The 13373-nt window shown below is 40.3% G+C and overlaps 1 protein-coding gene across 2 annotated transcripts in view; it reads right to left on the minus strand.

Annotated features, from left to right (window-relative positions):
* The window catches only part of ATXN10 (ataxin 10), a 190076-nt gene that overhangs the window by 152376 nt on the left and 24327 nt on the right, over positions 1-13373 (minus strand). For both annotated transcript variants that reach the window (XR_011502527.1, XM_044777897.2), the window contains exons 2-3: positions 12012-12203; positions 6162-6244 (exon numbers count right to left, since the gene is read on the minus strand). Coding sequence is in view for 1 of the 2 variants with exons in the window: in XM_044777897.2 (XP_044633832.2) it covers positions 6162-6244; positions 12012-12203 (275 nt within the window). In the remaining variant the exon portion in view is untranslated. The remainder of the gene's footprint in view (positions 1-6161; positions 6245-12011; positions 12204-13373) is intronic.

Here is a 13373-nt window from a genome sequence, read left to right on the forward strand (position 1 = left end):
GCTTCAAGTGGAGAAGGGAGAGAGAACTAAGACTTAAAAAATGAAGAGATTCTTAGGGGAATATCCAACTCAATTAGGAAATGCAACATAAGGACTATAGGTATCCCAGAGAGAGAAGAGTGGGAGAAAGGAGCAGAGAGCTTGCTCAAAGTAGTAATAGCTGAGATCTTCCCAAACCTAGGCAAGGAACTGGACTTACAACTATATGAAGCCAAAAGAACTCCTAAATACATCAGTGTGAAAGGACTCTCTCTAAGGCATATAATAGCAAAACTGGCAAAAGTCAATGACAAAGAAAAAATACTAAGGGCAGCAAGGAAGAAGAGAATAATCTACAAAAAAAACCCCATAGGCTTTCAGCAGACTTCTCAGCAGAAACCTTACAGCCTAGGAGAGACTGAAATGGTACATTCAAAATACTGAAAGACAAAACCTTCCAGCCAAGAATACTCTATCCAGCAAAACTATCCTTCAGATACAATGGAGAAATAAAAGCTTTCCCAGATAAACAAAAGCTGAGGGAGCTCATCCCCCCTAGAGCTCCCTTAAAAGAAATGATAAAAGATGCCCTCATATCCAAAAAAAAGATAAAGGTTCACAAAACCTTGAGCAAGGAGATAAACAGACAGACAAAATCAGAAAATTGAAGCTCTCTATCAGAACAGGTTAGCAAACACTTATAAAAGACAAACGGAAGGAAAGCATCAAAAATAACTATCAACACTTCATTTTAATCACAAACTCACAACACAAAACAGAATAATTTGTGACAACAGTAACTTAGAAGGGGAACAGAAAAGGGATGGAACCTGCTTAGGCTAATGGAGATAAGAGGCTATCAGAAAATGGACTACCTCATCTACAAGATCTCTTACACAAACCTCATGACAACCACTAAACAAAAAGCTCAGAGACACAAATCATAAATAAAGAGAAAACCATCACAGAAAACCATGAAATTGAAATGGCAGTCAAGAATATAAGGGAAGAGAAACAAGGGAAACACAGAACAACTGGAAAACAAGAGATAAAATGGCAGTATTAAGCCCTCATGTATCAATAATCACTCTAAATATAAATGGACTGAATGCTCCAATCAAAAGACAGAGTGGCTGTATGTATTAAAAAACCAGACCCAACAATAGGCTGCCTCCAGGAAACATATCTCAGCTCTAAAGACAAACACAGGCTCAGAGTGAAGGGATGGAAGGCAATACTCCAAGCAAATGGCAAGCAAAAGAAAGCAGGTGTTGCCAACGTTATATCAGACAAAGCAGACTTCAAGATAAAAAAGCAATGAAAGACAAAGGGGGCAGTATATAATGATAAAAGGGATATTCCACCAAGAGGACATAACACTTATGAATATATATGCACCCAAGGCAGGAGCACCAAAGTATATAAAGCAACTATTAACACATCTAAAGGAGAAATTAACAGCAACACAACAATAGTAGGGGACCTCAACACCCCACTTAAATCAATGGACAGATGATTCACATAGAAAGCCAACACTGAAATACTGGACTTAAATGAAAAACCAGACCAAACGGACTTAGTAGACACACATGGAACATTTCATCTAACAACAGCAGAATACAGACTCTTCTCAAGCGCACATGGAACATTATCAAAGACAGACCATATGATGGGAAACAAGGAAAGTCTCAATAAATTTAAGAAGAATGAAATCATATCAAGCATCTTTTCCGACCACAATGCTATGAAACTAGAAATCAACTGCAAGAAAAAGCTGGAAAAGTCACAAATATGTGGAGAATAAACAACATGCTACTAAACAACCAATGGATCAAGTAAGAAATCAAAGGAGAAATTAAAAAATACCTGGAGACAAATGAAAATGAAAATACATCATACCAACTCTTAGGATATGAGCAAAAGCGGTTCTAAGAGGGAAATTCATGGCAATATAGGTCCACCTCAACAAACAAGAAAAATCCCAAATAAGTAATCTTTAACTACACCTAGTAGAGCTGGACAAAAGAAGAAACAAAGGCCAAAGTCAGCAGAACAAAGGGAATAATAAAAATCATGGCAGAAAAAAATGAAATAGACACCAAAAAAAAAAAGGAGAAAGGATCAGCAAAACTAAGAGCTGATTCTTTGAGAAGATTAACAAAATTCACAAACTCACTAAGAAAAAAACAGACAAGGATCAAATTTAAAAAATCAGAAATGAAAGAGGAGAAATTACAATGGATACCACAGAAATACAAAGGATTGTAAGAGAAAACTATAAAAAAACTATATTGCATAAACTAGAAGAAATGGATAAATTCTTAGACTCATACAACCTCCCAAAACCAAATCAAGAAGAAACAGAGAATCTGAATAGACCAATCACAAGTAAAGAGATTGAAACAGTAATCAAAAACTTCCCATAAAACAAAAGTCCAGGACCAGATGGCTTCTCTGGAAAATTCTACCAAACACTGAAAGAAGATTTAATACCAATCCTTCTCAAACCATTCCAAAAAACTGAAAAAGATAGAAGGCTGCCTAACTCATTCTATAAGGCCAACATCACCCTGATACCATAACCAGACAGAGACAACACAAAGGAGGAAAATTACAGACCAATACTGCTGACGGACATAGATGCAAAAATCCTCAACAAAATATTGGCAAATTGAATACAGAAATACATTAAAAGGGTCATACACCATGATCAAGTGGGATTTATACCACGGATGCAGTGATGGTTCAACATCCACAAATCAATCAACGTGATACACCACATCAACAAAATGAGGAATAAAAATCACATGATCATCTCAACAGACGCAGAGAAAGCATTTGACAAGATCCAACATCCATTTATGATAAAAACTCGGAATAAAATGGGCATAGAAGGAAAGTACCTCAACATAATAAAGACCATATATGACAAACCCACAGCCAACATCATACTCAATGGGGAAAAACTGAAAGCCAACCCTTTGAGTATAGGAACAAGACAAGGGTGCCCACTCTTGCCACTCCTATTCAACACACTCCCGGAGGTTTTGGCAAGAGCGATTAGGCAAGAAAAAGAAACCAAAGGGATCCAAATTGGAAAGGAAGAAGTGAAACTCTTGTTGTTTGTGGACAACATGATCCTTTATATAGAAAACCCTAAAGAATCCACCAGAACACTATTAGAAATAATCAACAACTACAGCAAAGTTGCAGGGTACAAAATCAACTTAAAAACATCAGTTGCATTTCTATACACTAATAACGAACTAGCAGAAAGAGAACCCAAGAATACCATCCCACCTGCAATCACAACAGAAAGAATACCTAGAAATAAATTTAACCAAGGAGGTGAAAAACCTGTACAATGAAAACTACAAGATATTATTGAAAGAAATTGAAGATGACATAAAGAAATGGAAAGATATTCCATGCACATGGACTGGAAAAATAAACATAGTTAAAATGTCCACATTACCTAAAGCAATCTATAGATTCAATGCAAACCCAATCAGAATCCCAATGAGGGGCCAGCCCGGTGGCACAGAGGTTAAGTGCGCACTTTCTGCTTCTCAGCAGCCCGGGGTTCGCCAGTTCAGATCCTGGGTGCGGACATGACAGTGCTTGGCACACCATGCTGTGGCAAGCGTCCCACGTATAAAGTAGAGGAAGATGGGCATGGATGTTAGCTCAGGGTTAATCTTCCTCAAAAAAAAAAAAAAAGAAAAAGAAAAGAATCCTAATGAAATTCGTCATGGAACTAAAACAAAGAATCCTAAAATTTATATGGAACAACAAAAACCCAAAATAGCTAAAGCAATCCTGAGAAGAAAGAACAGAGCTGGAGGCATCACAATCTGACTTCAAAATATACTACAAAACTATAGTAATCAAAACAGCATGGTACTGGCACAAAACAGACACACATCAGTGGAACACAACTGAAAGCACAGAAATAAAATCACATATATACAGACAGCTAATCTTTGACAAAGGAGCCAAGAACATACAATGGAGAAAGGAGTCTTTTCAATAAATGGTGTTGGGAAAACTGGACGGCCACATGCAAAAGAATGGAAGTAGACCATTACCTTACACCAAACACAAAAATTAACTCAATGGATTGAAGACTTGAATATAAGACCTGAAACCATAAAACTCCCAGAAGAAAACATAGGCAGTACACTCTTTGACGTTGGTCTTAGCAGCATCTTTTTGAATACCATGTCTACTCAGGTAAGGGAAACAAAAGAAAATATAAACAAGGGGGACTGCATCAGACTAAAGAGCTTCTGCAACGCAAAGGAAAAACCATGAATAATAAGAAAAGACAACCCACCAACTAGGAAAAAATATTCGCAAATCATATATCCAACAAGAGGTAATTTCCAAAATACATAAAGAACTGATATAACTCAACAACAAAAAAACAAACAATCTGATGAAAACATTGGCAGAGGATATGAACAGACATTTTTCCAAAGAAGGTATACTGGTGGCCAACCAGCACATGAAAACTTGTTCAACATCACTAACCATTAGGGAAATGCAAAACTACAACGAGATAACACCTTACACCCATTCAGAATGGCTATAATTAGCAAGACAAAAAATAGACATTGGAGAGGATGCGGGGGGGGGGGGGGGGGGGGGGGGGGGTGGCGCCAGGGAACTCTCATCACTGCTGGTGGGAATGCAAACCGGTACAGCCACTATGGAAAACAGTATGGAGCTTTCTCAAAGAATTAAAAATAGAACTACCATATGATCCAGCTATCCCACTACCAGGTAGTTATCCAAAGAACTTGAAATCAACAATTCAAAGGAATTTATGCACCACTATGTTCACTGCAGCATTATTCACAACAGCCAAGACGTGGAAGCAACCAAAATGCCCACCGGATGAATGGATAAAGAAGATGTGGTATAAATACACAATGGAATACTACTCCGCCATAAAGAAAGACAAAACTGCCCGATTTACAACAATATGGATGGACCTTGAGGGTATTAAGAGAAATACACCAGACAGAGAAAGACAAACACCACATGATTTCACTCATATGTGGAAGATAAACAGACACACAGATAAAGAGAACAGATTAGTGGTTACCAGAGGGGCAAAGGATTGCAGGGTATGTGAAAGCGGTAAAGGGGCACATATATATGGTGACGCATAAAAATTAAGACTATTGGTGGTGATGTAGTCTAGGTAGAAACTGTTAAGTAATAACGTACACGTGAAATTATACAATGTTATAAACCATTATGACCTTAATAAAATAATTGGGGGGGAAAAAAAAAGAGTCCCTTCCTGTTCAGTCATACTACCAATCTCCATTAAAAAAAAAAAAACATTCAGAACACTCTAGAAAAGCTTCTTGGTCTTCAAATTAAGAAGCTTTGTTTAACTCTTCATCCCACATCAATAGCCATTAACAACGAGTGAACTTCTCTTTCTGTCACACTACATATTTGATTTATTTAACAAATTTAGTATCAGGCTCCCCTCACTGGAAGGTAAGCTCCCTGAGGGCAGAGATTTCTGTCTCCTCTGGTCACTGTTGGATTACATCCAACCCCTAGAGCAGGGCCTGTCGCATCCATAAATATTGAAAGACCCTGTCTTACTCTGCCAGGCTGTCATAACAAAGGACCGCAGAACGGCGGCCTAAACAACAGAAACTTATTTTCTCACAGTTTTGGAGGCTACAAGTCCAAGATCGAAGTGTTGGGAGGGTTGGCGTCTTCTGAGGCCTCTCTCCTTGTAGATGGCCCCCTTCTCTCCGTGTCTGCACACGTCATCCCTCTGCGTGTACCTGTGACTTAACATCCTCTTCTTATAAGGACACCCACTATCCTGGGTTGGGTCCCACTGATCTAACCTCCTTTACCTTAATTCTCTCTTTAAAGGCTCTATTTCCAAACACAGACCCGTTCTGGGGCCCCAGGGTTTAGGGCTTCAACACGTGAATCTGAGAGGGACACGATTCAGCCCACAGTACAGGGAGGGAAGCAGGTCACTGCAACTTTCTTTTATGCAAATTCTTTAACATCACTAATGAAGTTTCTCTGTATCATGAAATACAGAACATTTGCTTTAATGAATGATGTAATACTCCAAGGACTGGTTTTTAAACTCTTTTCAAAGTTATAAATAACTCACGAATCATGATGCAAGTTACCTGTCAGCAGGGATTCCTGTTCCACTCGCAGCTCACGAAAAAGAAGGATCAAATCAACAGCAACGCCAATTGTATCCAAGTTCCTGCGTCAGATTTTTAAAAAAGACAAGTTAGACACAATCTTTTTCTTAAACCTTCATTTCAAATGATGATCTAACGAACGGTGCTGAGACTACTGGTTTATAGTTCCTGTGGTAGGCAGAGTAAGGGCCCTCTAAAGATGTCCACATCATAATGCCCAAAATCTGTGAATATGGTACCTTCCACGGCAAAGGGGGTCATGAGCAAACTAAGGAACTCGAGATGGGAAGAGTGTCCTGGATTATCCAGGCGGGCCCAATGTAACCACAAGGGTCTTTATAAGAGGAATACAAGAGGGTCAGGGTCACAGATGGAGGCCATGAGCCAAGGAATGCAGGCAGCCTCCAGGAGCTGGAAAAGGCACGGAAAATGATTCTCCCCAAGAGCCTCCAAAAGGAATGCAGCCATGTCCACCCATTTTAGACTTCTGAATTCCTGAATTATAAGATAAAATCTGTGTTGTTTTAAGCCACTAAGTTTTTGTTAATTTGTCACAGCAGCGCTAGGAAACTCATATAAATTTGGGTAGCAGACGTGGGGTGCTGCTATAACAAATTCCTAAAAATGTGGAAGTGGCAGAGGCCAAAAGAATTTTGAGGAGCGTGAAAAGAAAAAGCCTAGATTGCCTAAAACAGACTGTTGATAGAAATATGGACACTGAAGGTACTACTGGTAAAGGCTCAGAAAGAATGAGGAACACATTGGAAACGGGAGGAAAGGCCATCCTTTTTAAATAGTGGTCAAAGCTGAGCTGAACTAACGCTTAGGAACGATGAACTTGGATATTTAACTGAGCAGATTTCCAAGCCACATGTTGAAGGTGAGGCCTGATTTCTTCTTGCCACTTATAGTAAAATTCAAGACGGAAGAGATAAATGAACCAATAGAGAAGCAGGTCTTGATAATTTGGGAAATTATCAGCCTATCCAGACTGCAAAAGATGCCAAAACTAGGAGATTCACTGTCAGGAAGTGTGCTCTGGACAGAAAGCCAAGGCTGTGGACCACCTTTTGCTAGTGCCTTAGAAGGATCAAAAGGTCAGAGTGTTCCTTCACACAGGGGCTCTTTGAAGAGACTGTGGCTCATGGATGCCCTCAATCATCTCAGTAGAAACCCGAAGTAGAGATGAAGTTATCTAGGAAAGCTCTATGGGAGACTCTCTGGTCTAATGGTGTGAATCCCCATGACACATATGTGAGACCCACAACGTTTTTTCAGAATGTTCTATCAGTAGAAACTCTGCCAGCTCGGACAAAATGCACAGAGAAAGGATGAAATGAAAGAAGGCAGTCAGGCTCCCAAAATTCTACACGCAGGAAATAAGCTGATAAAACTACTCAGTTGTAAACATGTGCTATCCTTCAAGACAAAGGAAGGGTGACTCTGAGGGGAGGGCCAAGAGCAGAGCCTCAAGCCACAGAGAATTACTCCCAGGCCTCGAAACCTGAGTTTGCCCAACTGGATTTTGAAATTGGTTGGAACCAGTGACTCCTTTTTTCCTTCAACTTTCTCCTCTTTTAAAGGGTAATGTCTAAAACTGTTATCCCATGCCTGTCCCACCACTGCACTTTGGAAGCAGATAACTTGTTTTCTAGTTTCACATGTCCACAGATAAAGAAGAATTCTGCTCCAGGATGGAACCATACCCAGAGTCTCACCCATACATAATTTAGATGACTAAGATGATGAGATTTGGGACTTTTTAGCTCATGAGACTTAAATGAGATTGTGGGCTTGAGTTAACGCTGTAACGGGTCCAGAATGTGAGAGACTAGGAATGAGATTAATGTATTTTGCACATAGGATAGACATGTATACTTAGGGGCCAAAGGGTGGACAGTGGTAGGCAAAATAATGGTCCCCAAAAGATGTCCATATCCTATACTCCAGAACCCGTGAATATGTTACCTGATATGGCAAAAGAGACGTAGTATAATAAGACATACACAATAGGTCTTTGTCCCCAGTTCCTGGCACAGAGCTTCTAAAGCCTTTGAAATATCCTGTGTGACAGGAGTGTCTTCTGTTATTCACAAGCAGCCCCTTTCAACCATACCTGAGTTTATGCTTAGGAGGGAACACTTACTGGGCCTCCATATAGCTTCAGGATGGGGGCTGGTTGCCAAAAGAACCAACCTCCAACCTCTGGGTTCAATCACCAATGGTCAATAATTTCAATCATGCTTATGTGATGGAATCTCCATAAAAACTCCTAAACGATGAGTTTGGAAAGTTTCTGTACAGGCTGGTGAACACATCCAAGTATTGGGAGGATCACATACCCAGAGAGGACATAGAAGCTCTTCACTCCTCCCACCCCTGATCCTTTGTATCTCTTCCATTTGGCTGTCCCTGAGGTGTATCCTTTACAGTAATCTGGTAACAGTATGTAAAGTCCTTCTCTGAGTTCTGTGAGCCGTTCTACTGAATTACCAAACCTGAGGGGCCATGCTGCGGCCACCACCCCACATACAAAATAGAGAAAGATAAGCAGAGATGTTAGCTCAGGGCTACTCTTCCTCAAGTAAAAAAGAGGAAGACTGGCAACAGGTGTTAGCTCAGGGCCAATCTTCCTCACCAAAAAAAATTAAAAATAGGGGCTGGCCTGGTGGCATAGCACTTACGTTCTTGCACTCTGCTTTGGCAGCCCAGGGTTCACCAGTTCAGATCCTGGGAGCGGACCTACACACCACACATCAAGCCATGCTGTGGCAGCATCCCACAGAGAAGAACCAGAAGGACTTAGAACTAGGATACATAACTACCTACTGTGATTTTGAAAATAAATAAATAATAAAATAAATTTCCATTGTTTTAAGCCACTAAATTTGCACTAATTTATTACAGCAGCAAAGGAAACTAATACAGCTCCCTAACTTCTTCACTTCTCCTCAACACAAATCAGAATTAAGCCAAGACATTCACTCCTAAAGAAGATGAGGGTTGGTGTGCACACAGCTAGGGTCCTCTTTCCCTTCCACAAGGCCAGGCGCTCAGAGAGCCACTGATCCTTTTCTCTTTACCCAGGCATAAGACTGGCTAGAAAAGTGGCTCAGCACCTGCCTCCCAGAAAGAGGAGGCTGCTCTGCCTCTCGTCCTGCTCTTGCCTCTACACATCCAAATGGCGACCAGGGAAGTGGGCCCACTGCCTATTTCTTTATGGACAGATTTTTTTGGGGGGGTGGGGGGGATCAAAAGAGAAATATAATTCCATGACATGAAAACTTTAGGAAATTCAAATTTCAGTGTTCACAAACGAAGTTTTATTAGTACAAAGCCGTGCACATTCGTTCACATATTACCTATGGCTGCTTTCACACTATAATGGGAGAACTGAGAAACTGTACAGAGATAACAAACCCTAAACTATCTATCTGGCTCTTTACAGTAAAAGTATAGTGACCCCAACAACAGAGGTTACATTTACATGCAGAGCTAACTGCTCTGGACAGTTTTCTTTGAGTACTTCCTAAAATTTTGTATGACTCAGATTGTTTGCTTCGTTGTTTTACACTGTTCCATAAATACTAGCAAAATATAATCCCAGTCCACACAAAGTGCAATGTTTAGACAAAAGATGTAAAAGGATGTAGGCCTTAATAGCATCACACTTTTTGATTAACTCTTTAATAACTTAAAATAAAACACCAGAAAAATACATATAGGTTGCGATCTGAATCTTGACAGGCTCAGAAATACTGGCTTTAGTTAAGGTTGACTCCAAAGTCCTTACCAGAATCTCTGCTGTATTTCTGACTAGAAAACGTTTTTTCCAGGAGCTGACACCCTAAATGGTTGGAATTTCCCCTTAAAATCAACAGTAAATAATAATACAATCCTAGAAGGTAAGACACAGAAAAACTAACAGTCTTAAACGCTCATCTTCATTTTAACCCAACCATAAGTTGCATGCAATAAAAAGATAGCATGACCACACAAAGTATAGCCCTTGCTTTGATGGCCCTGCCAGGAGACAGCTGATATTTTATTTGCCATATTATTTATCTTTGTAATGTTTGAATTTTTATAGTTTACATCTATTACTTTTGCACCCAAAGAAGAAAATAATAAAAACTGTTTTCAAAGAAAATAATATTATCATAAACATCTATCATACTGTCATTCCCAAGGCAAGGGCAGAAACATCTGACATTTACTGAGCACATCATGTGCACATTTTACATAAGTAATCTCATTTAAAACTCAACAGTCCTGTGCAGAAGATATCCCTCACCCTGTTGTAAGAGAAGAAAACTGGTACTCATAAAGGCGAAGGCCCTTGTCCAGGGTCAAGTAGCTGTTTAAAGGATGGAACAGTTGCACATGACAGGTCAATGTGTGTCTTGGGGTAGTTATGGCAACTGCTTCTGAGTCAAGCTTTCAAGTCAGACAGTTCAGAGTCGGAGAGAACATTCCCAGGCTCTATCACATACTGAATGAGTGACTCTTGGACAAGTTCTTTAACCTCTCTGAGTCACAGTTTTTCTTTTGTAAAATGGAAAAATAGTAGCATACTATTTCTTGGGTTTGTTCTAAGGATTAAACAAGATACTGCAAGTCAAGCTCTTGGGACAAAGCCTGGGGCTTAGGGTGGGCTCACCAAATGCTTGCTTCCTTCCCCACGAGCCTGGCAAAGCATAAAGATAAGTTTGCCAGCCCACAGTCCACCTTTCTGTTCTAAGGCCCTCCTTTCCCTCCCCCATAACACTAGAGGGCCTCCTGCCCGGAAAGGGACAAAATAAACTAGCCTCTGGCCCACTGCTTCTAGCACATAACCAATGACATTTTTAAAATGTTAACTATTATTATCAAGATTATTATTGTTTCTATTCATTTATCTGCAAATGGCTAACAGCTTTGGTTTAAATTGAAGTGAAAAAACTTTAGTTTTTTTCTCCCTTTCCTTTGATCTTAAAAAACTCATTAATCATAGCAAAGCCTCAGGTATAAAACTGTCTAGGCAGCAAAGGGAGTCCCTCAAGTGGCTTCTGGACCAGCCCAACTTCACCCATCACAGCAGTGACAGAGAGGCCTGGAGGCTCTGTCTACATTCAAGTCCAGGAAAGAAAGGTGAGCATGCTCTTCATGGCTTCTGATTTCAACTCAAGTAAAAATTTTCCATAGAAAGCAGATTCCATAAAATCAGAGGAAAGGCGCGCAGTTCTGGGAGGAGAGAGCAACGTGTGAAATAACAAGAGCAGTACTTGGCGATTCTCTTGCTCACCATTTTAACGACTTTCAAAAACGTGCACGCTATACAATAGCTGAAGCAGAGACTGCAGCTTTACACAACCTTAACGAAATCCTAAAAGGTCTTCTTAGAAATCTGCAAAATGCGCTCCTTGTTCAAAGTAAACACAAAGGTAACTAACACACTAAAACTAATCAAAACATTTATAAGAAAAGTGAGGTCGAAATCTGCATGTGCATTTAGGCAGGCAGAATCTAGGAGCAAAGAATCAAAATTAAGTTCAAATCCCTGTGCTATGAAGAAAACCAAATACCTCAAAACATACTAGAAATACAAATGATAAACCTAACCAACCCCTAATGTTAAACATGTTATACCATTACACACTAGTCAAAGAATCCCAGAGGTAAGAGCTGCAGAGCACTTCTCCCCTGGAGACGTAAAGATAGCCTTGTAATAACAATGGATGACACTATAATCCCCAAACAATTGCTAATGGATAACTTAACATGACAGAGCCATGCACACATACAAAGAAATATCATCAAAGGTACGCATGTAACTGCAAAGAACACTACCTGATTGAATTCTGGTTCACAGAACACTCTATACAAGCATTTCGGAGACACCTGAAGCATTCTGTTATTAACTGCAGACTGGAAGCCAGATGTTCCACTCGGGATGGATCTCTGCAGGCCAGCTCCACAGCATGAGAAGATTTCTTTAGGATATCCAGAACTCTTTGGAAGATAGTCCTGGGTGCTGTTTCTCTGAAAAAGGATAGAATTGTTACAAACCAGAAAAAAAGAATCTAATTTCCAAATGTCCTGTTCAGAACACTGCTTCAACTTATTTCTGTGGGGAGGTGGGCTAGGCCTGTCTGTTGCAGCTCCTTAATTTACAACACAAAATAAAGGAGCTACATATATTGAGGCTTAGCCAGACACTGTTCTTATCAAGCTTTTTGTGTATTATCTCATTTAATCCTTGCTTTAACCTTACGAAACCAATACTGTCACCTCTGCTTTACAGCTAACTGAAGTAGAGAGAAGTCTAAGTAACTTGCCTCTATCATTCAGCTAATAACTGGCAGAGCCACAGTTCCAACTGAAGCAGTCTGGCTTTAGTACTTCCAGTCCCTGTGACAACCCAATCCCACTTTAAGGTGACTGTTTATACTGATGGATTTGCCCTAGAACCCAAACAGAAGATCTGCATTTCATGTTCTAGATAGAGACTATAACCGCGTCCTCTGTCACCTAATATGTACCTAAAGTACAATTACGAGAAACAATATTCACGAAGGATTGCCTGAGGGGCGAATATACTATCCATTCTCTAGATACAGAGAAGCCGGAAACACATGCTCTGAGCTTATATATAGTCAACTACACAGATCGGCGGGGAGGGATGACAGAGGGAGAGAGACAGACAGACAGACAGAGAACATGCCAGAGAACATGTCAGAGAGTGCACTCTTCTCAGAGAGTGCCTGCTCAGAGAAGAGAACCTGTGGCTGTCCCTTCTGGGCATCTCAGTTCCCACATGGCTCTCATGCCAGGAGCACCACCTGAACTGGCTATCATTACACAGCTTTGAAGATAAGAATTTTTTTGTGCAACATGGCACCTAAATGCAAGCCAATTTCCTCATTCCATGAATCCTCTAAGGAAACAGCAATCTGTTTCAATATTAGGAGAAAAATTGCTGTATTGGACAATTTAAGAGATCCTCACAGACCAGTTCTGGCCATGTGAACCTTCTCCTTTTGCTCTCACTGTGAATCACATCGCTCGCCACTCCATCCCTAGATTGAGCCACACCCTCAGGGAGCTGCACATTTCTACAGGACTCCTGACACAGCATCACCCCAAGTTACTGTGCTTACTCAGGGCTGGCAGAGACACTTCATAAATCTCCCCCTTCCTGGAGCCCGGACG

The sequence above is a fragment of the Equus asinus genome, chromosome 4, assembly GCF_041296235.1.
Source record: "Equus asinus isolate D_3611 breed Donkey chromosome 4, EquAss-T2T_v2, whole genome shotgun sequence".
In the NCBI taxonomy this organism is placed as follows: domain Eukaryota; kingdom Metazoa; phylum Chordata; class Mammalia; order Perissodactyla; family Equidae; genus Equus; species Equus asinus.